The sequence below is a fragment of the Emydura macquarii genome, unplaced genomic scaffold (assembly GCF_026122565.2).
Source record: "Emydura macquarii macquarii isolate MOO-44397 ecotype Brisbane River unplaced genomic scaffold, CSIRO-AGI_Emac_v2 contig_2676, whole genome shotgun sequence".
NCBI classification, from domain to species: Eukaryota; Metazoa; Chordata; order Testudines; family Chelidae; genus Emydura; species Emydura macquarii.
In genome coordinates this window covers 16,534,557-16,556,646 of record NW_027132813.1, presented here as the reverse complement: position 1 = coordinate 16,556,646, position 22,090 = coordinate 16,534,557, and the positions used below count along the sequence as shown (strand labels likewise).

General features: G+C 38.2%; 1 protein-coding gene across 1 annotated transcript in view; it reads right to left on the bottom strand.

The window, feature by feature from the left end:
- The window catches only part of USH2A (usherin), a 511,874-nt gene that overhangs the window by 137,793 nt on the left and 351,991 nt on the right, over positions 1-22,090 (bottom strand). The window contains exons 42-47 of the mRNA XM_067564962.1: positions 20,025-20,147; positions 16,342-16,505; positions 13,905-14,114; positions 12,414-12,616; positions 10,315-10,427; positions 3,892-4,090 (exon numbers count right to left, since the gene is read on the bottom strand). Of these exons, the coding sequence (XP_067421063.1) occupies positions 3,892-4,090; positions 10,315-10,427; positions 12,414-12,616; positions 13,905-14,114; positions 16,342-16,505; positions 20,025-20,147 (1,012 nt within the window). The remainder of the gene's footprint in view (positions 1-3,891; positions 4,091-10,314; positions 10,428-12,413; positions 12,617-13,904; positions 14,115-16,341; positions 16,506-20,024; positions 20,148-22,090) is intronic.

Genomic DNA, 22,090 nt, shown 5'->3' with positions numbered 1-22,090 from the left:
CCACGGCTCATCAAGCCCTTGGACTGCTATCCCTTCCTACTTCTCCACGTGGGCACCAATGATACTTCTAAGAATGTCCTTGAGTGGATCACTGCAGACTATGTGATTCTGGGAAGAAGGTAAAGAAGTTTGAGGTGCAAATGGTGTTCTCGTCCATCCTCCTTATTGAAGGAAAAGGCCCAGGTAGGGACCATTGAATTCTGGAAGTAAATGCGTGGTTACACAAATGGTGTCAAACAGAGGGCTTTGGATTCTTTGACCACAGATGTTGTTCCAAGAAGGATTTCCAGAGATGGAATCCACCTAACGAAGAGAGGGAAAAGCATCTTCGCAGACAGGCTTGCTAACCTAGTGAGGAAGGCATTAAACTAGCTTCACCAGGGAAAGGAGGCATAAGCCCAGAGGTAAGTCAGGATGTGGGATACCAGGAGGAAGCACAAGGAGGAAGGTACAACAGGGGAGGCCTCCTGATTTGTACTGAGAAAGTAGGGCAATCAGCTAGTTATCTTAGGTGCCTGTACATGAACGCAAGAAGTCTGGGAAACAAGCAGGAAGAACTGGAAGTCATGGCACAGTCAAGGAACTATGGTGTGATTGGAATAACTGAGACTTGATAGGGTAACTCACATGACTGGAGCAAATATGGCAGGCGACCAGCTTGGCTTAACAGACAAATCTTCGGTGAGCTTAAACACAAAAATGAAGCTTACAAGAAGTGGATGCTCGGACAGGTGATTAGGGAGGCGTATAAAAATATTGCTCGATCATGCAGGGGTGAAATCAGGAAGGCCAAAGCACAATTGGAGTTGCAGCTAGCAAGGGATTGGAAGAGTAACAAGAAGAGTTTCTACAGGTATGTTAGCAACAAGAAGAATGTCAGGGAAAGCATGGGCCCTTACTGAATGGGGGAGGCAACCTAGTGACAGATGATGCTTTTTTTGCCTTGGTCTTCACAGACAAGGTCAGCTCCCAAACTACTGCACTGGGCAGCACATTATGGGGAGGAGATGAGCAGTCCTCAGTGGTGAAAGAACAGGTTCAGAGCTATTTAGAAAAGCTGGATACGCACAAATCCATGAGGCCAGATGCAATGCATCTGAGGGTGCTGAGGGAGTTGGCTGAAGTGATTGCAGAGCCATTGGTCATTATCTTTGAAAACTTGTGGTGATTGGGGATGACTGGAAAAAGGGAAATATAGTGTCCATTTTTAAAAAAGAAAGGAGGAGGATCAGGAGAAGTACAGATCAGTCAGCCTCACCTCAGTCCCCGGAAAAATCATGGAGCAGATCATCAAGGAATCCATTTTGAAGCACTGGAGGAGAGGAAGGTGATCAGGAACAGTCAGCTTAGATTCAACAAGGGCAAGTTATGCCTGACCAACCTGATTATCTTCTATGATGAGGTGACTGGCTCTGTGGATGTGGGGAAAGCAGTGGATATGATATACCTTGATTTTAGCAAAGCTTTTGATACAGTCTCTCACAGTATTCTTGCCAGTAAATTAAAGTAGTATAGGCTGGATGAACAGACTACAAGATGGATAGAAAGCTGGCTAGATCATTGGGCTCAATGAGTAGTGTTCCACAGTTTGATGTCTACTTGGCAGTCGATATCAAGCGGAGTGCCCTAGAGGTCAGTCCTGGGGCCAGTTTTGTTCAACATCTTTATTAATGATCTGGAGGATGGGGTGGATTGTACCGTAAACAAATCTGTGAATGACATTAAGCTGGGAGGAGTGGTTGATATGCTGGAGGGCAGGGATAGGATACAGAGTGATCTAGACAAACTGGAGGATTGGGCCAAAAGAAATCTGATGAGGTTTAACAAGGACAAGTGCAGAATCCTGCACTTAGGACAGAAGAATCCTATGCACTGCTGCAGACTGGGAACCGACTGTTTAAGCAGCAGTTCTGCAGAAAAGGACCTGGGGGTTACAATGGACAAGAAGCTGGATATGAGTCAACAGGGTGCCCTTGTTGCCAACAAGGCTAAAGGCATATTGGGCTGCATTAGTAGCAGCACTGCCAGCAGATCCAGGGAAGTGATTATTCCTCTCTATTCGGCCACATCTGGAGTATTGTGTCCAGTTTTGGGTCCCTCGTTACAGAAAAGATGTGGACAAATTGTAGAGAATCCTGCAGAGGGCAACGAAAATGATTAGGGGGCTGGAGCACAAGACTTATGAGGAGAGGCTGAGGGAACTAGGCTTATTTAATCTGCAGAAAAGAAGAGTGAGGGGTGATTTGATAGCAGCCTTTAACTACCTGGAGGGGGGTTCCAATGAGGATGGAGCTGGGGTATTCTCAGTGGTGACAGATGACAGAACAAGGAGGAATGGTTTCAAGTTGCAGTGGGGCAGGTCTAGGTTGGATATTAGGAAAACCTTTTTCACTAGGAGGGTGGTGATGCACTGGAATGGGTTATCAAGGGAGATGGTAGAATCTCCATCCCTATGCTATGTCTGCATTGATGGAGGCAAATTTGTCGCTGTCAGATCAATGTATCCGGATCGACTGAGTGAAAATGAAGACCCACACAATCAAGCCAGAAGTCAATCTATTAAAAACACCTCTAGAAAAAGCATACTGCTGCATCGACAGGTACGCATTTCCCATCAGCATAGCATAGTGAAGACGGCATGCAAAACAGAAGTTACAAAGTCGACGGGAGTTACGCAAGCTACTCTATACAGCTTGCGTATCTCCTGTCAACTGCCACCGAATTCTTTGGTAAGTGTAGACCAGGCCTTAGAGGTTTTTAAGGCCCAGTTTGACAGATCCCTGGCTGGGATGATTTAGTTGAGGTTGATCCTGGTTTGAGCAGGGGGTTGGATTAGATGATCTCCTGAGGTCCCTTCCAACCCTAATATTCCAGAATTCTATGATTTAGATCCTCATATTCTTCAAAAAGCACAGATTCTTTCTACCTGAGCTAATACTTTAGCTATATGCCGTATAAGGCCTTGGACACACAGCTGAGCAGTTCTGACTGTATCCACTCAAGGGCAGTGGTACTCAAACCCTAACTAGTTAATTGCAGGATTAATTTAAATTGTAGTAGAGGGAGTTTATACCTTTCCTGGAACAATTTCTCAGAGAAAATGGTTCATATAGTCATAGATTTTAAGCCTATAGGGGACCATTAGATCATTTAGTCTGCCCTCCTTTTCTAACACAGGCCATAGAATTTCATCCAGTTATGCCTAAAAAACCCAGTAATTTATGTCTGACTATAATATCTTCCAGAAGGGCATCCAGCCTTGTTCTGAAGACATCGAGAAATGGAGAATACACCACTTTTCTTGGTAGTTCCAATGGTTAATCATCTTCACTGTTAAAAATTGTGCCTGAATACTAATTTGAATTTCTTTGGATTAACTTAATTTCCAGGCACTGGTTCTTGGTTATGCTTTTCTCCATAAGCTAAGGAGCTCTTTAGTACCTCATCCTTTTTTCCCTGCAAAGGTACTTATGCTCAATCTCTCAATCTTCTTTTTGATAAATTTAGCAGATGGAGTTTTTTATGTCTCTCACTGTTAAGCATTTTCTCCAGTCCTTGAAATAATTTTTGTGGCCCTTCTCTGCATCTTCTCCAATTTTTCAACATCTTTTAAAAAAAGATGGATACAGTATGCATCATTCTCACCAATACTGTATGTAGATATAAAATCACCTCCCTATTTCTATTCACTACTCCTCTCTTCACTCTTCCAAGAATCACATTAGCCTTTTTGCCACAGCATTGCACTGGGAGGTTACATTGTTTCTTCACTATGACCCCTAAATACTTTTCAGTGTCACTGCTTTCCAGGATACAGTCTGCATTCTTTGATTCTAGATGTATGACCTTGCATTTTGATTGTTAAGTTAAATATATGCAATTTGCAAGTACCTTTGACGCTGGATGATAGCACAGGTCTCCACAGACATTTTCATGCATCTTACATTCCAGTGACAGGCATGGTCTACTGCTTTGGTTCATTGGTAGCTGTTGGGCAGCAGCACACTGCCGCCAGGCTTTGCGTAAGAGATCATATCCTAGAATAATACCATTTGGCTGTCCTGGTGATACCCAGTCAATTTGAAGAGATCTACAGTAAATAGAATAATTAACAACAATTAATTTAATATCTGTATTTTTAGTTGAGCTTCTGCGGACATTCACATTAATTTAGGAGTCTCCAGCAGTTTCTTTTTATATTGGTCATATGGAGTGCAATGTTTAAAAGTGCCAAAAATTCCCTTCTAAATGATCAAATTAACAAAAGCTTTAGTAGCCAAAAAGAGTAGTAAAGCTAGCAAAATTTGATTATATTTGGGAAAATGAACCCCTTACCTGGACTGGACAAAACTTAAAAACTTAGAGATATAAAAGACTCTTTAGGTCATCCATTATCTGCTTACATAAAATTGTTCCTTACAGAACATTTTCTAGCATTTCAGTTTAATGTAGAATAAGTCATATCCTGGCAGGGGAATGGATTAGAAGACGTAATACAATGGATACTTCCTATCTCTAGCTTCTATGACTCTATGATGTAATTGCACCATTGTCAAAGTTGAGACAGACATTCCATTATAAACCAATCTTCTCGGTTGTTAATAACTTTCACAAAATAATTCCTTTTAGTCTGAAATGTCTTTTAATTGTTCCCTTCTCATTGGTGCATTAAAAATCATCCCAAAACAATGTTGAGCCCTTTAAGTTAGAGAATAATGACAAAATATATCTTTTCTTGTGACTTAGCAAAATTGTTCCATTTTATCTTTTTGGTGGTCATATAACTCAACATGACTAATTTTAAATACTTGAAACTTAGCATCTGTCTTAGTAAGCAATATTCCTTCTTCTAAGTTTGAATTTCTTTCATTCAGAAATAAAGCTAGAAATGAAAAAAAATTGTGTGTGGTGTGAAAGGTTCTAGGTTCCGGGATCTCCCCTGGGAAAAGTGTGATTCTGCATGTATGCAATATAGTGCCTACAAGGCACAATCAAGTCCTTTATTTCAATATACAGAGCATGAGACTATCTAGTTTAGACGAGCGTGAGTGCATTAAAGGAAAAAAATAGTCTAGTCTGTAGAACACTGGTCACCATTATAAAGTCATGAGCATTGGTTCAAGGATCAGACCCAATGTTAGTAAAAATAGTATTCCATTTTTCCAAAGGAAAGATCTCAAAATTGCCTCCCTCTTCCCAGCATAAATGTTCTTATTAAAACACTTTTCAAATGGTTATTTAGAATGAAAACATTATAAATTTTAAATTTCATGTTCTAACATAATCATGATAATCACTTTACATGTATTTAGGCTGTTTTGTGTTTTTCTCACTGTATATCAGGTGACATTCTCACTTAGGTAATAGATTGTAGTGCAGGATTACTGCTACATACCAGTCCTCCTATCAGTATATAAAATTGTCTAGTACATACTATTCCCACAATACATTTTTTTTAAATCTCCATAGCCCAATTACACAGCCACTGTCAGAATGCCAGTGACATCATAAATTAGCATTAATTTAAACCAAGACAGTTATCCTCAAACAACAGCAGCCAAGATAAACTTTGACATCTAAACAGAATAAAAATAACAGTGCACTATTATTCACTTCCTTGAGGTATAAACAGAGGAACACACATAGCAATATGCATCTGCAGAGAGAGAATTAATGTCACCTATGAAGGAATAACTTCATAGATGACTTGTAGAGTCACCATTATTATTCTGAGGTCTTCATCTGACTCACTGAATTAATTCCATATTCTGTAGATAGCTGTTTTGTATTCACTGCATATTCAACTATGGAAAAAAAAAAAAAAAAAGCTCCTACATATAAGTAACATTCCAGGATCTGACTTAAACCCACAAAAGCAGGAAAATATTTAGGGAAAGCTGAAGAAGGGAAAAAAAGAAGGAAAAGAAAGGAAGGCTAGTACTTCAACCTTTATATACCACAATGACTCTCTTCTAGTCTTTGCATACCACAATAACATGGCAAAGCCAGCATTTCTAGCCATACTACTGAATGATTTTGTGTTTGAGAGTTTCATTCAGACCCTCAGAGGTAAATTTTCAAAGCATTGTGCAGGGTTTTACAGGTTTGCAAGTCACATTTCTCACTAAAGTCAATCAGAATCACATGTTTAAAACCTCATACAATGGTTTGAACATTTTACCCCTTACGTAGGGCTTAACGTATACTATTGTTTAAAAAGCAAGCACTTTATTATTATTCTATTTACTCTGATACAACTAGAGCTAAGTGAATACTATTTAAAATAGGTCTCCAAATACTTTCTCAAATTCTTTAACACATTTGTTTCAGCCATGCTCACATCCTTCACTGTCTCCTTTTCAGGTGAAATGTATCCCTGTGCAGAGGAGCAGGACCATGCACCACTTAAGATAGATTTAAATTCAGCAGGGTTTGACTAGGTCTTGTACATAAGCTTTGTGTTTGCGTAAGAAACATCATCTTGGCCAACAAACCAGAGACTGAACTGGGGGCCTCCAAAACTAAAGATTCTTGAGTGCCCACAACTTGAGCTAAAGAGCCAGGCTCTGTAGTTGGGAGCTGCAACAGAATCACATCCTCTGTGGATAGGCACAGACAGGGATACAGAATACACTGCTCTGTGGGTTTACACATTTCCTCTGGAAAGAGGAAACTCATCCCAAGCATCTGAGGCCCAACAGGGTTCAACCTCCACTTATGTGACATCTGTCACCTTGGCTGACACACTAAGGGTCGAAGCAGGGACCCATGCTTCTTGGGAGATAGAATCCAGCTGGGGAGCCTGGTCTACAGAAGAGAATCATAACAAGAGGCACCAGAACTAAAACTCCCAACAGGCACCTCAGGAGGACACATTAATTTCAAACTGACCCAAACAACATGTTTTGATTAGTTCAACAAACCAAAATTCAACATTTTGATTTGAGAAGGTTGAAATATTTAATTTTATCAGAACTGTTTAAATGAAATATGACATTTCTGAATAAAAAATTTTCTGAATTTTCCATTCAACAAATATTTCAGTATTTCAACTTTTTGTCCCAGTAGAGAATAAAACAAAATGTTAATATATCTGAATTTTGACCAGCTCTAGTTATTATGAATTTGATTATTGTTGTACCAACAACCCCAAGTATCCAGAAATGGTGAGCCAGCCTCTCTCCTCCCAAAAATCATAAATCCGGCTGAAATATCATGAAATTTTAAAAAATAATTAATTTTGGGGGTTCTGGTGGTAGAGTCCTTAGGGTTCATGTTTTCAAGCTTTTCTCTTCAAGCATGAGGGCTAGAAATTTACTTTTAAAAAAATAAAATCTGAGATTTGCACATAATTACCTGACTTTGGGAGTGGGGGGCTTTAAGAAAAATATCCCAAATTATGAGATTCACAATAAAACTGTAAAAGTTGGTAACACTATTATTCTTATTAGTAATGATCAATGGGGCAAATAAATTGCTAATTAGGGATAACATATATGGAATTATTCTCTCTCTAGACCACCACTTCTCCTTCACAGCAGCTGGAGTCTTTTGTTTCAAGGACAAAAATACTTAGATATTTATGGTTGCAGTATGACACAGTGAACAAGACACAGACTGGGAATCAGGTAAATAATGTTTTGTTCCTTAAGATATACAGGTTATAAGTGCTATACAGTTAAGTATTTATTATTAGGGAATTTTTTATTTGAAGATCACAGATCCTCAGGATCATTCCTATTGACTTGTCATGGTCTGGGTTGATGCAGTAGACCTACAATCCATATGTGCACCTGTAAGCTCTGCTTTCCCCAAAAGTGCCTAAGGGGTCTCCATTTCTTTCAGACAGCTCTGAGGATCTCTCTGTAGTGTATCCCTTAGCCCTCAGGCTCCTTATCACAGCCACCAAGCTTTTGGTTCAGAACAGGATGGAACCCCCAAAAGAGTTCATCTGCACTCTCCCTTAATTGTCTGGAAGGCTCAGAGTTGTTATTAAGCAACACAGCCATAACTTTGTGAAAGGGCTGAGTGCACCATCTTTGAAACACTAACAAAAAATCTATTTTTTAAAAAGTGAAAATTGATTTTCAAAACAGGGAAAGTGATTAGTCCACTATACAAACCAGTAGTCAGCTGCAAAATGTGTGGCATGAGGAAAGAAGAGCTGCACGCTCTTACTAGTCAAATAAAATGCTGTCACATAGGGACTAATTCTGAGCTCCTTACTCAGGCAAACCGCACTCTTGATTGCAATGGGAGTTATGACTAAATAAGAATGGAGAAAAACACCGAACAAGGACTTCATGTTTGGGTTCCATATTGTTTTGTGTTTCATGTCTGGTAAAAAACAAATCTTGGACTGCAACCTTTTGTACCAAGTTTCAGCCTGAAGCTCAGTTATTAACTACTGAGGGGGAAGAAGGTATTTATTATAGCAAAGGTGGTATAACCTTCATTAGATAGAGCTGCAACAGAAAGCCTTCTAAAAAGTTGGTGGGTGAAATTATAATTTATGTCATACGGCTCCTGGAGGCAAATTTGAAAACAATTATTTGTGAATACTACAAAGACATTATTCTACAGATTTCTCATCAACAACACAGCCCCCCAAACCAATTCAGAGGTGGAGAAACTGTCCTGGTTCCAAATAAAGACAACAAACTGTATGATCTATGTTATATCTCTTCTCATGAGTCTGTACTCAAGAAATGCCTTTATTTGTCTGTTGGCAGATGCATATTAAAATGTCCTCTTGTTTATACAAACTGGATTTTTTCCCCCTAAGCTTATTCCTTTATGGAAGATAAATAAGCAAAATTCATATTCAGCCCAGCACCTGCTGAAGCTGTCAGCTGTAGTGTTTGTCATATTTCAATCAAAGCTGAAGCCAGCCAGCCATTTTTATACTGCACAGTCCCTACGTACTCGAGGACCAGAATTAATGAATTAGCTATTGATTAAATTCCACTCTAGCAAATCCACCGTGGCAAATAAATGAACTACCCGGGGCACGTGTAGGCCACGGCCAGACATGTCCGGGCAATCGATCAGTAGTTAGTATTCTTTTGGGATATAAGAACAGCTGATGATAATATGACATGTAGGGAAAGGCAATGTAGAAACAGTCTGTTTCTGGCTGAGCAGATTATAAAATTGGAAAGTATTTCTGATCTTTTTGCACTCATGTGTTATGACATATTTAGTTTGTAAATAATAACAGAAACACATATAAGCGTTTGCAGTACAGACAATACAGACAAAGGGCTATATAAAGTTAAAGCCAAGGGCAAAAGATGAGATCCTGAACTGAGTTCTTATCATCAAACAAGCTTTGACTGTATCTGTGTGTGTGACAGAAAAATAGCAAGCTTAATTTCATCCAATGATTATCTTATTCAGAGGCAATACAGAATTCAAAGAAAACAGAAATGATAAACAGCAAACTGAAATTCCTTTTAAATGTTGGGAGAGTAAATCAATTCTGCTGGACATTTCTGAAGGGTTAAATGTTAGATTTTTGTTATTTAAAAGAGATTTCTTTTGTTTCTGCAAAAGAAACATAGCTAACAAGCACACCATGCCCAGAAGTGTAATAAAATCACATCAACAATAACGTACACGCAGGAGGCTATTTTATTGTTGATATAATTTTGATAAATGTCTTGGCACTGTATGCCCATTAGTTATAGCCTTTTAGAAAATGTTAGTTCCCACCATGGATCTTTTAAAGAAAAGAATTACTGTGTATGTCACCACTTGGCTGCTTCTGCAGTCTGCCAGCCTGATACTATTATTACTATTGAGAAGTTTGCACATGAGTGGGGGATGGGAGGAGAAGCAGATTGCAAACAGGACTTTCAGGAGGCACAGACACAGACCTTTTAAGATGGTTTATTAATTCTTATTGTCATGATGAGTGTGAGTGTTTCTTTCACAGTTACCTTAGCTTCCATTATCAGTGTCAAATGGTTCTTTTCTGCATTCATTCCCCTCCCCTTACCAAACGGCAAGTTTGATTACTTTCATTCTCCCTTCATTTAACTGCCTTACATTTATATTGACTTTTATTTGGTAATATCACAAATATCAGGTACATACAGCCATCTAAACATGAGAGTTTTTTCAGTAGCTCAGCTGACCATAACTCTAATAACAAAAATGACCACCACTAGCAAACAGATTAGGAAGATCTTAACTATATTTTAATTTTTCTAATGCTCCTTATTTTGAAAGGAGGAAACATATTCTCAAATTATATTTTTCACTGTGGCTACAAATATGTGTGACTTAGGAAAAACAAATATAGTACAGTACCTTGAACTGAGGACGTATATTGTGGGTGCTGATAGCTCCTTTGGATCATCTTCCACAGTTGTAATTTGGGTTTTATTGCTTCTCACACAGGAGTACACTGTGCAGACTTCAATCTTGGTGCAAAAGAATGATACTTGTAAAAATTCAGTTGCAGAATTTAATTAACACTGTTACTTGTTTAGCCCTCCCGCCTCCCTCCCCCAAAGTAGCTTTTCCTCCCAATGACTGCATTCAACATAGCTTAAAATTATGATATTTTCCAGGTTAAGTGCTCAGATATTGTGCTCTTTTATTTTCCAGGATATGACTATATTTATATATCTGGTGCTAAATTCTGCTCTCAGTTACATAGGAGTCAATACAGTTACTGCAGGTTTGTATTGATGTATGTAAGAGTAGACTCTGGCACATAATGTTGAGATCCAGTATTGTCATGGGACTAGGAGACCAAAAACTTCTAAATTCTAATTTTGACTCTGACTTCTTGTCTGGCCTAATGCAAATCACTTCACTTTCTTGTGTCTATTATCTGTAATACCTTGTCAATTTTACCTCATAAGGATATTTATTTTATGTTTGTACTGTACTTTGAAAATGAAAAATCCTATACAAATAATATATTTTGCTATTAAAAATCTCACCAGAAAACAACAACCTAGTCCTTCAATTCCTGGGACTAATCTAAATAGATAGAAGGGAAGATGGGAAGTGAAGAATGATAATGTCACCTGTGCATTAGCAACAGAGAGGTCATTCAATACACAGAAGCTGAAACAAACAAGAGATCATACAGGGAGATAAGCAGTAAGACAGACACACTCCAGACAATGTTGTTTCCAAAGTGCGTGTGTATCTTTGTGTGTGTGTGTGGGAGGAGGGATAACACATCCAAAAAAAAAAAAAAAAATCCCAGCTGAATAGTCTGATTTTACCTAATAGATTGTTCCCAACATTGACCCAATACAAAGACTGGGAAAGCTGAAGTGATACAGAGGAAAACAATTAGTATTGCAAGCAACAGAAGGTCAAGGTATATTAATACTGAGAGTCCATAAGTGTGGCAGTATTCTGAATTTGCATTACTATTGAGAAAAGACAAATGTGTTTCCAAGAAACATTGGGAAATTCATATGTGTATTCATGGATGGAGGTTTGCTGTTACAGAGGGGCTGGAACATAGAAATCTGTTATGGAGTGCCTGTCTGTGACGTTTATTTATGGCATGTAGTAACTGGATGCAAATTTTAGAATGGAGTATACATGACTACTAACAAGTTCTTTCCATACATAACACAACCAAAGTCTAAATGAAACAAACTGGAATAGTTACTATTAGAAGCCAGCAAACTGCACTCTCTAAAGTGTATCAATACAATGCAATAAATAGATATTTAAACTTTTCCTTGAGCTAATATTTTAGGAAATGCATACAATATTTGACTTTTGGTAGATACCCGAAGAGAGGGAGTCAGAGACTGATAGAAAGAAAAAAAATTTCATTCTCAACAGTATAAAAAAGTACCACTATGATTTCATGGTTCATTGCTGCTTCCTCCACAGAAAGAGGAGGGGGAAAAAAAGATGATAAAAGGATGACAAATGCAATATCATTATTTCTCTATGCTGATATATTATGCATGCCTGATGTTTCTAAAACAATTGCAATTTTCTTTTAATGAGTAGGAGTAGAATCTATGCCTCCTTGTAATATATATTGGGGCTTTGCTACTGCCATAGCAAATTTAGGGGAAAGAAAATGGAGTTGGAAGGGTGAAAAGAGGAAATATGAAAATTGTATATAGATCCAAAATTATGCTGAAAATAAAGGGGTGTGTGTAAAAACATGTCTATAACTACATATACACACCCATATGTATTATATATTTGTGTATGAGTATTTTTTATATAAATACATAAACATTCATGGCATGTATACATCTCTCTATCATTGACTCATAGAAATGTAGAGAGAGGTCACTTCCAGGCCTATATCTATATAGACATGTGTATACCTATATTCACAATTTTGCATCAAAGTACACATATTATAATTAAAATTAACTAAAGTTGCACAGTCTGCAAAACAAAATTGCTCTAACCTGAATATTGTATATAGTGAATGGAGACAAGTCTCCTAAAAGAAAGGACCCAGGTTCATTCATTCCAGTCTTGTACTGCTTATTATTTACATAGATAGAATACTCTGTGACAACACCATTTGGGTTTGAAGGCAATGTCCAGATGACATATACAGCTGTACTGTTGATGATGACAACCTCTGGAGGGAACATGCCCTCAGGCTCTAGAAATAAAGGAAGAAACTGAATAAACTCCAGCTGTCTCTATAAAAGCACTTGTTTAACCAAATGCAGATTAGTATTTAGGTTTAGCAAAGGGTTCACTGCTTATCTGCTTTCCTCTGATGAAGTTATCACAGTTTGTAGTTCTCTGTAAATTGGCTTATTATACTCTCAGTTAGAAACCATGAAAGTTGGTGGTAAAATGCTTTATACCACTAGCATTGTGTTAATCTTCAATGGTATGTGACCAGTGGGATATGATGATAAATTATTCACCCATCTGTACTGCCAAGACAGTTATTATTTTTGTGCCCCCCCTCCATCCCCTCTCAAAAAAGATGCAATTTTGCTCTTTAAGCGTCTGGTGGAACGTGACAAATTCTTTGATGTTCTGAGCCTTGTAAGTCAAGCAATATGAAGCAATATGCAATATTGTCATTATGTAAATGGTTTTGAATGTTGATTACCATAGGTAATGAGGAAGTCTAATGCTAAAAAAAAAATCCTTCCTTAGCGTTAAATTACACAATTATTAAAGCATGTCAGAAATAACTATGCAAAGACCTATTTTTATCATAAGAGCCCATCTTAACCAGTTGAAAAATTGCCCTTGCGATCAATTCTATTTTATAAACAAAAGGTGCTGACCTTTGGCATCACCAAGGAAATGGAATCCTCACTTAAAGTGCTTTGCTAATGACCTGGAACACTTGCTTCTGAGATAATGATATTATAATGTTTATAATGAGACTTTATAAAGCCAAAAAGATTAGAAAGACCATTCTAAACACATTTCAGATTCACAAGTTTTTTCCTCTCCCCTGCTAGCTAACTGACTTGGAAATGACGCATAGGGAAATTTTCTCAGAAGCTGAACTTGCACCTTACATTTCTGGTGACTCAGGAAAGGACCCGTGTTTGACTGTCATGTCAAAAGCACACCGCTTCACAGAGCAAATCTTTTTAAAAACCATTAATTGTTTTTAAATTCCACCATTTATTGACATGAATTCAGTTCCAAATTTAGTGTACATAGATCGTAGTACACAGAGGAAGATGAGAACAAACTGGGTTAATATCTGCTATTAGAGCTTTGTGCCTCTGTCTCAGTGGGACACTTTATTGATCTGCCACTTGATGACAACTAGCACTTAAGCATTTTAGTGTTTTAGCCCTTTTTCCTTTTATACCGGAAATTCTATAATGAAAGGATGACTGATCTCAACCCTAAAAAAATCAATCAATTTTCTTCTCAGATTTTAAACCAAGCTGCATTCAGTACTAACCAACCTCCATCTGAAGTAGTCACATGCACCACTTCACTGTTGATGCTGTAGACCCCATTGAAAACTTGAACATAAATCTGATACTCTGTGTTAGGATGCAAGTCACCAATGACAGTATAGTTTACATTGGCCTGGATGCTCAGAGAATTGTTATAGGTAGTGGAGTTCCAGAAGAGGATGTAATATTCAACATCTCCTTGCAAATCTTGCAGTGCTGGGAAAGAAAGAAACAATAAATGAAAAAAAAAAAAAAACATTTTGTGGAAATTAAAGGGAAACATCCAGTAGATTTCTGTTATTAAATGGAAAAAATACACTCTCATCAACAGCATGAGTTTTGCTGACTAAACAATGTTCCTTGGTATCTATCTTTACTAAAAACACTACAGTTTTCTTCATTAATTGTCCCATATAAAGAGAAATAACCATATTCTTCCACACTTGCCTCAAACATTCATTGTTTGATTTTGTATCTTCACTTATACTGGGTAATACATTTCTCTGTGAGTAGCCCCATCAAAATTAATAGGACTACATGTGGAGTAAAGTGCTAATTAATAGGTGAAATATGCTACTCAAGTGATGCATAGACCTTATGCCTGGCCTCACAAAGGGACGCCTTTCAGCCTGTGCGAGTGAGGGGAGCAGAATCAGGCTCTCCTGTGGTACTATTTTAAGATACAAGGTTTATGTCTTATTTACACAAATCCACTTCACATCGCTCTGGCAGTGCACAGGCAACTTAAAGTGGGTGTAAGTGCAATTTATGTCCATTTTAAGGCTCCTTTACATTGCTAGAGAGGTGGAAATGGGCTTTAGTATAAATGAGACTCTGGCCTTTAGTGTTTAGGACCATTAATATAGCATGCTAGGTATATATGTTCAATAAAGCTGTTTTCCTACAGATGTATTTATAAGTCATCTTTGTCACTAAATTGTGTCTTCTCCCCAGTACTCGCATGTTTCTCTGATGTAAGAAAGACAGGTTTGTGCTTCTGAACTGAGTACAATATCACTGGTTGCAAGATAGAGCAACAGTCATTGTACAGGGCCAGTTATGAAACTGGGAATTCCATGTAACTCCTGTGATCTTCCTTCTTTCAATTAGTGACTTAGGAGGGGAGCAATTATCTTATCAATGATAAACAATGCAACTTCAGATCAGATCAGCCACAACACTCTTTTTCAACAGCCCAGTAAACTAAAAAAAAAATTTGACAGAAAAATTTTGACCAGCGCTGCTATATATATCACTTTAAATGGAACACGGTTCTTTTCTGATACACTGCATTGTAGTCACAAAATATCAATTGCTCTTCCAGGTGAACACAACCTAGTCTGCTAAAATATAAAATGATGACATCATCAAAAGTTGAAGGCAAACGTTTTCAGATTAGACACTGCATCCATTTGATGGCAGAAATTCATAATTAAGGCCTGATTCTGCTTCCATTTTCATTGACTTCAGCAGGGTAGGAACAGAGCCTCAGTCACTAAAAGTCAGTCATTCTCATGAAGTTTCCACCTAATAGAGAGATATCATGGCTAGTTATCTTCAGGTCTTCAGAGGTACTGAGAAACCAAGAGAATGATTTTAAAAACTAATATTACAAAAATAAGGAATGTTATAGGGAGACAGAATAGTTAATTTGCTTAGTGTAACATTTTTAGCAATGAAATAAGATGATAAGGCAAGAAGGCTTTCTAATAATGACCCTCACTTGATGTTTAACCTTTGCATTCACAAACAGATATCTAGGAAATTTCTTAAGTATGAATGAAAATAAAACCAGCTTGCATTACCTACATCTAGAAGGTCAGAGGTTCAGATTACCAAGGTAATGAAACTTCAGTGAGCTGCTTCAGATCTATTAGGTTTGTCAGGTTTTATAAGCATGCTTACTTCATGCATGCAATTATAAAACAAAGAGCCTATATTTATTGAGCACTGCCAGTCAGTCCTTACAAAATGATTTGCATGTAAGTCATGAAGAAGTTCTTCAATGCTGTAATGGTAGGTCTTGTAGCTAAATTGGCTAGGTTCATGGTAAGAGGGCAGAACATAAGTGAGTAAGTCAATAGATTCACTTGTCCAGAAGGAATATGTAAATCCTCATACAAAGAGATGAAAATATATACACAGATAACAGAAAATTGTGTACTCTTTCTTTATAGATTTAAAAAAACCTCCACAAGCTTAGATTATCTCTTCTTTCCCCCCCACCCCTCATTAAAATAATGTATTGTAGAAAGAAATATGACCAAGGAAAGAAATAGCAAAAGCTTCATGTTCTTTGCACTTTTTTTACGGTCCTTTCAGAAACAGTGAGTGCAATAGTTAATCAAGATAAGGATTGTGTTTCCTGAGACGGCAATGCAGATCAACATAACTGATGACAGGTTAATATTTAATTAATGTAACAAATACTAAATACACTTACTTGGTTTTGACCATTCCACTTCTATAGCTGTATGATTAATAGTTTGCACAATGAGACTACTTCCCTTCTCTGGAAATCCCGCTAATGTAGTAGCAATCACTTTCTCACTTGATGTATATCCTACCTCATTGTGTACTATGAGTTTATACTCATATGTTGTGTACCTAAGACATTTTTTAAAATAATAATCACAAAAGAAGAAAATATTTATTTTATCACATTTCACACACACAAAACATTTAGCATTTTCTTTTCAGCTGTGTCAAACAAAGCTTACTTTTTCTCAAAAGGTACCTTGTTGCATTATTTCAGCACATACAAAATCTATAAGATAATAATGGTTGGGGGAAATACTTAGCTAACACTAACATGGTAACAAACACAAAATACTATATTTCATTTCCTCATAGTTAGTATTTCTGGGGTGATGTGACATCATGGCTTAAGGCAAGATGTAATTACAGCAGTAGCAAATTTCCAAAGTTTGTATCTAAATTTAATCCAACAAGGCTTTTTCCCTCTTTTTGGGAAGTTGATGTTAAGTTCCAGAATCTTGCTTGTGACAGTTATTCTTCATATACCCACTGTCCTTGTGCAACCACCCCAATAAAAATGTAACAAAGAAACCAGTGGGAGTTAGACACCTAAATACCTTTCAGGATCTGGGCCAGAGCAACTAAGATTGCAAACCCAGTTTATAGAGTCATTTCCATCAAAACTGTACGCTGACATATTCAGCATATGCATAGGGTATTGTTAGAAGCCCAATATATATTTAACAGAGGAAGTAACTATCACGTCATAGTTTCTTCAGCTATTCAAAAGGTATGTCAGTAACAGATGTAGTATTTTATAATCTGTTATTTGTATTATAAAAACAAGAAAACAATTAAAATCTGTATAATCAGAAAAAGATAGGATACTCTAATCCAAATTTTGATTTTATTAACATCACTATGAAATATACTTATATCAAAATGAAAGTGGAACATACAGAAAACACACAATATTTGGGGACTGCATTGGAAAAATGTAAATTTCCTGTGCTCTCTTTCTCTGCTGTGACACATTATTTAATACAGATTCCAAGCCAGATTTTGAACACACCTTGGCATCCACTATCTCTCATTTAGGCACCTAATTATATAGTCAGATTTTCAAAAGAGCTGAGTGCCCAAATGAACCTATTGAGGGAACCTATTAAAATGCAACAGTCCTCAGACATTTAAAACATGGCTTGGTCTTGCAATATAGGCATGGTTGTACAGAATGGGGCTTGGGTGCTTCACTCTCCCTTCACTCCCATCCACTCCAATCTCTCTGCATGGTGCAGGCTGCATGTGTAGAGAGAGGATGGCATGCTGAAGAGAGGAAAATGCCTGGCATCACCCTCCAGTGTTGCAGAAGATCTGCAAAAAATTATTACAGCCCCAGGCCGCAAAGCCCGTTCTCCTGAGACTTGTATCAGTGTGACTGAGAGCAGAGACTGAATTCTGCTGGGGCAAATTCTGCTTGTGGGTTACTCACACAACTCTCAGTAAAGTAAATGGGAGCCATGCACATATATATGAGAGGCAGAATTTGACCATACACAATCCTCCTTAATGCATGTGCAGGCACACCATACCTGCATGTTTTCTCTCTCACACACACACACATTCACACACAATGAAATGCTGGCCTCACAGAAGTCAATGGAAATTTTGCCAGGATTTCATTCATATGGAGCAACAATGGTACCTTGGATCCCTATAGCACCTTTCACTGAAGGTTCTCAAAATGCTGTTCCAAGGCAGGTAATATTGTCTCCATTTCAGAGATGGAAAAACTGAGGCACAAGATTAAGTGACTTATTCAAGATCATGCAGTAAGTCTGTAGCATAATGAGAAGCAGAACCCAGGTCTCATCTTTCCCTTTCCCTGCCGTTATCATGACAACACTTTCCATTGAAGCTGTGACAAATGTGGGAATTTTGAAAATATTTTTATGATTCCTGTGCACACCTCAGTTTCCCCTCTTGGTTTTCCATTGCTGTGCACTGAGTGTCATGGGAAGGGATGAGTGTTTGATTCACATAGCTGCCCGGATGGAGATCAGAGTCATTAACAAACTGAATAAAGTCTACATGTGTGAATGGAGGATCCAGAAGAGACAATGGAACCCCAGTGGCTGGGATGGTCAAACCCAGTTACTAACAGCCAAGAGGAAGGAGATTTTCCCCCACCTCTAAGCAGGGAAGCAGAGCAAAGGCCCTGAGCTGGAGAACAAATGAAAAAGATGTCATGTGCTCTAACCTGGGGTTAAGACAAAGGCTTAGTCTGCGCCACCTTATGTTCGTATAACTATGTGGCTCAGTGGTGTGAAAAATCAAGACTCCTGAGTGACATAACCCTTGGTGTAGACAGTGCTACATTGACAAGACGACTTCTCCAGTCAATGTAGCCACCACGTTTTGGGGAGGTGGAGTACCTATGCCGTTAGGCCGACAGGAGAAGCCCTCCTGTCAGCATAGGTAGTGTCTTCACTAACTGCTGTAACTGCAGACAAGCCAAAAAGAGAGAGATACAGGACACTTTGTTTACACTCGCTGGGGCAAGTAGGATACATGTAGCTACTTGTTGCAGTGAAAGACAGGCTGAGTCCACACTCACTGCTGTGTATAGCTACAGACAGCAATGAAAGGCTCTGGCATGGAAGAGGGGCAGCATAACATTACACTGCTAAAAATCACAGTGTTGGGGGAAGGGAGGGGGCATAGAGACTGTGTAAAGTATATACCATAGTGTTCAAGTGTGACTCTACTCTACTTTCCTAAGCAGTGCCTCACTCTATACACAGCTATTTATACCCCAGCTAGCTGGGCATGCAGTGTCTGTACTCTACACACCATCACATGTGTAGACCTACTTACTAAGAGCGTTGCATAGTGAAAGGGTACAACACAAGCCTCCTGCAGGGCTCTAGTTTGGCTAGATTTACTGCAAGGAGCCACAAAGAGAAATAGGTATCTCTGCCACCTAAAGACCCAGTTTCAGAGTTGTAGAGGCCATGGGCCTGCCCCAGTAGAACTGTGTAGACCGCTGGGGGATGGCAAACTAAAAGGGTCACTCCCAAGGGACAAGTTACAGGCTGGGGGACCCCATGGTTCAGAGACTTAAGTATAGATTACTGAAGTAGTCACCACAAAAGCTGTAATTAATTTAGAGCTCAAAGTGCTTTAAATATCTGTTGCTGAGTTTGGGAATATTGAGACAATAATCAATGTTGGCAATTTAAAAAACTGATTGAAAATAATGTTCTGACATCAAGCTTTAATCCATCAAAATTAGAACTTCTGAACCATTCACTCAGCCTGTGTGTGACTGTACCAACACCATGATTTACAATGAATGTATACATATATGTAAATGGTTTGAGCGTATGAACAGATCAAAGCTCAAAAGTCACTACATACTCAATTTCACTTGAATTTTTACAGTAAGCTATTATGTGCAAGATTCAAGTGACAAAATAAAAATAAACCCATGCACGTTAGAATGGTTAATGCCAAAGTTGATGACAGAAAATGTTTCATTACATAATTAATATGTTCACAACATAAAAACACAAGGAACACTTTGAACTACTGAACATGCACTATACAAAATGCCAGCATTTTTTTTTATAGTTTTTGTAATCTCACCTGCTAAGACCCTTATCTTCATAAAACCACTGAGTTCCTGAGTAAATATTGTGCCACAGATTTAAATCTTCAGGGGGATTTGATGCAAGTGGTTGCCGGATTTTACGTCTCAGGAGCTCATATCTAACACAAAAGACAAGCAGAACACTGGGATTATCTCAACTAATGTTATTACACAAAAATTGGGGGCAGATGAGGGAGGGTTGTTTGTTATTTTTTTTAAAGCCACACATTATTTTGTTTCTACAGCTGTAAAGTTTCTCAGATAAACTTTTTAATATTTCCAGGTTTAAAACATTCAATTACTTAATCTACTTTGAAAATGGATAATGAATTATTTCATATTGCTTTCATTTGAAAGAATCAGAGCTTTTAATGGTAATGACCATTTTATTGAGTCAAATGCCTTCTCTGCATCTAGCCAGGACTGGCTGCAGAGTTTGCAGTTTGTATGAAGATATTTAAGATTCATCTTAGGTTATCCAAGCCTGGTCTTTTCTGACCGAACGAGATACAGTATGTCCCATGTTTCAAAAGCACCGATCACTATTGTATGTGGGAGCTTAACCTGAATAAGTAATAAAAATTAATTAAATTGTAATTTTAATCAAAGTGTTGTGATAACTTCATATCCCAAGAGCAACCTTCACATCAAGGGTTATCGATGTTGGGAATCCGAAGACAAAATATAACAGTTTTATTAGATAAAATCCTGGTATATTCTTTCCAATATAATTCATGGACAAGTCATAAGAAACATCAAAACCTTTCTGAACACTGGATGGTGATGGTGTGTAAATCACACTCATGGGCAAGCTGCTGCTGATGCAGACTTCTTGCTCCATCATGCCATACTGAGCAGCTGCTTTAGTGCTGGTTCTGGTTGAGAGCAGCATGGCATTCCATGAAGGAAATGAAGTTTGCAGATGCAGGTCATGTTGAATTACTTCAGTCATCAGTAGTAAAATGGTCATGTTGTCAACTTCAGGGAAATGTACATTGCTTTTGAAAGGTTTCAACTGTCTTTATGCAATAGGGGACATTCAGCAGTAGTGCACTCTAATTAAGTATTAAGAAAGACCAGGAAGGAAGCTGTGGAGGATGCTGTGGTGTAATAATACATGTCTATAAAAGTGAGCTAGGTATAAAGTAAAATATCAAATGCCTCAATGCATGGATAAGTTTTGTGATGCCCTACACCATGAGAATGAAGGATATCAATTTGCCATTCATTTATTTTATAGATGGCATAGCATGGATTTAAATCAATATCCAAAGTCCTGCATGTATTTCTGTCCAGCTCCCAGGACAAGATCACACAGAAGGGCACTCTTCCCTATTTTCCAGGGAACAGTCCTGCCTGCCTTTCTCTGATCAACCCATTTCAGTCTTGCCCTTGCCCTGAAGCTCCAAAGAATCTTGCTGTTTTTTTTTCTTCCCTACTCATCCACAATCTATTTATCATATACACCACTGTGAACCAAACAGAAAATGAAGCAATCTTCAATTTTGAAGAATATTTCATGTCACCAAGTTATCAATAGCCCCATCTTCCCATCTGTAGGAATAACAAGCATGGGTACTGGAGGCTCTCTGAGTTTATATTTCTCAAAAAATTTTCTTAATTCTTCCTCAAATGGTGGTCTGTTCCCACAAACCACCAGCAAAAACAAGCAGGTGTTTCAGCCTACAAAATCTACAACTCTCCTGAGATCTGTGTGCATCCCAGGATGCACAGGCAGCTCAGAGCTATATATGTTAGGGTTGGTTTTGCGTTGTATCCTGCCCTCCTGCAGTGTCATTTTAGCCTCTTTGATGACACTGCTCTGACAGCTACAATGTGTTCCCTTGTTTACTGTGGTGTTTCAGCTAGATTTCCACAGTGCAGAGGCAGAACGTGTACAAATTAATGCAGACTCACACAGCAATAACTCAAAATGGTTTGCTCAGCTGATTGAGTGGAGGAGAATACAGGGAAATTCTGCTGGCCCTTCAGCCACACCATCTTGCACACAGCCCACTCCTGGAGCCTGAACCCCAGGAGGGGCTTCCACAGGGTCTGAAAA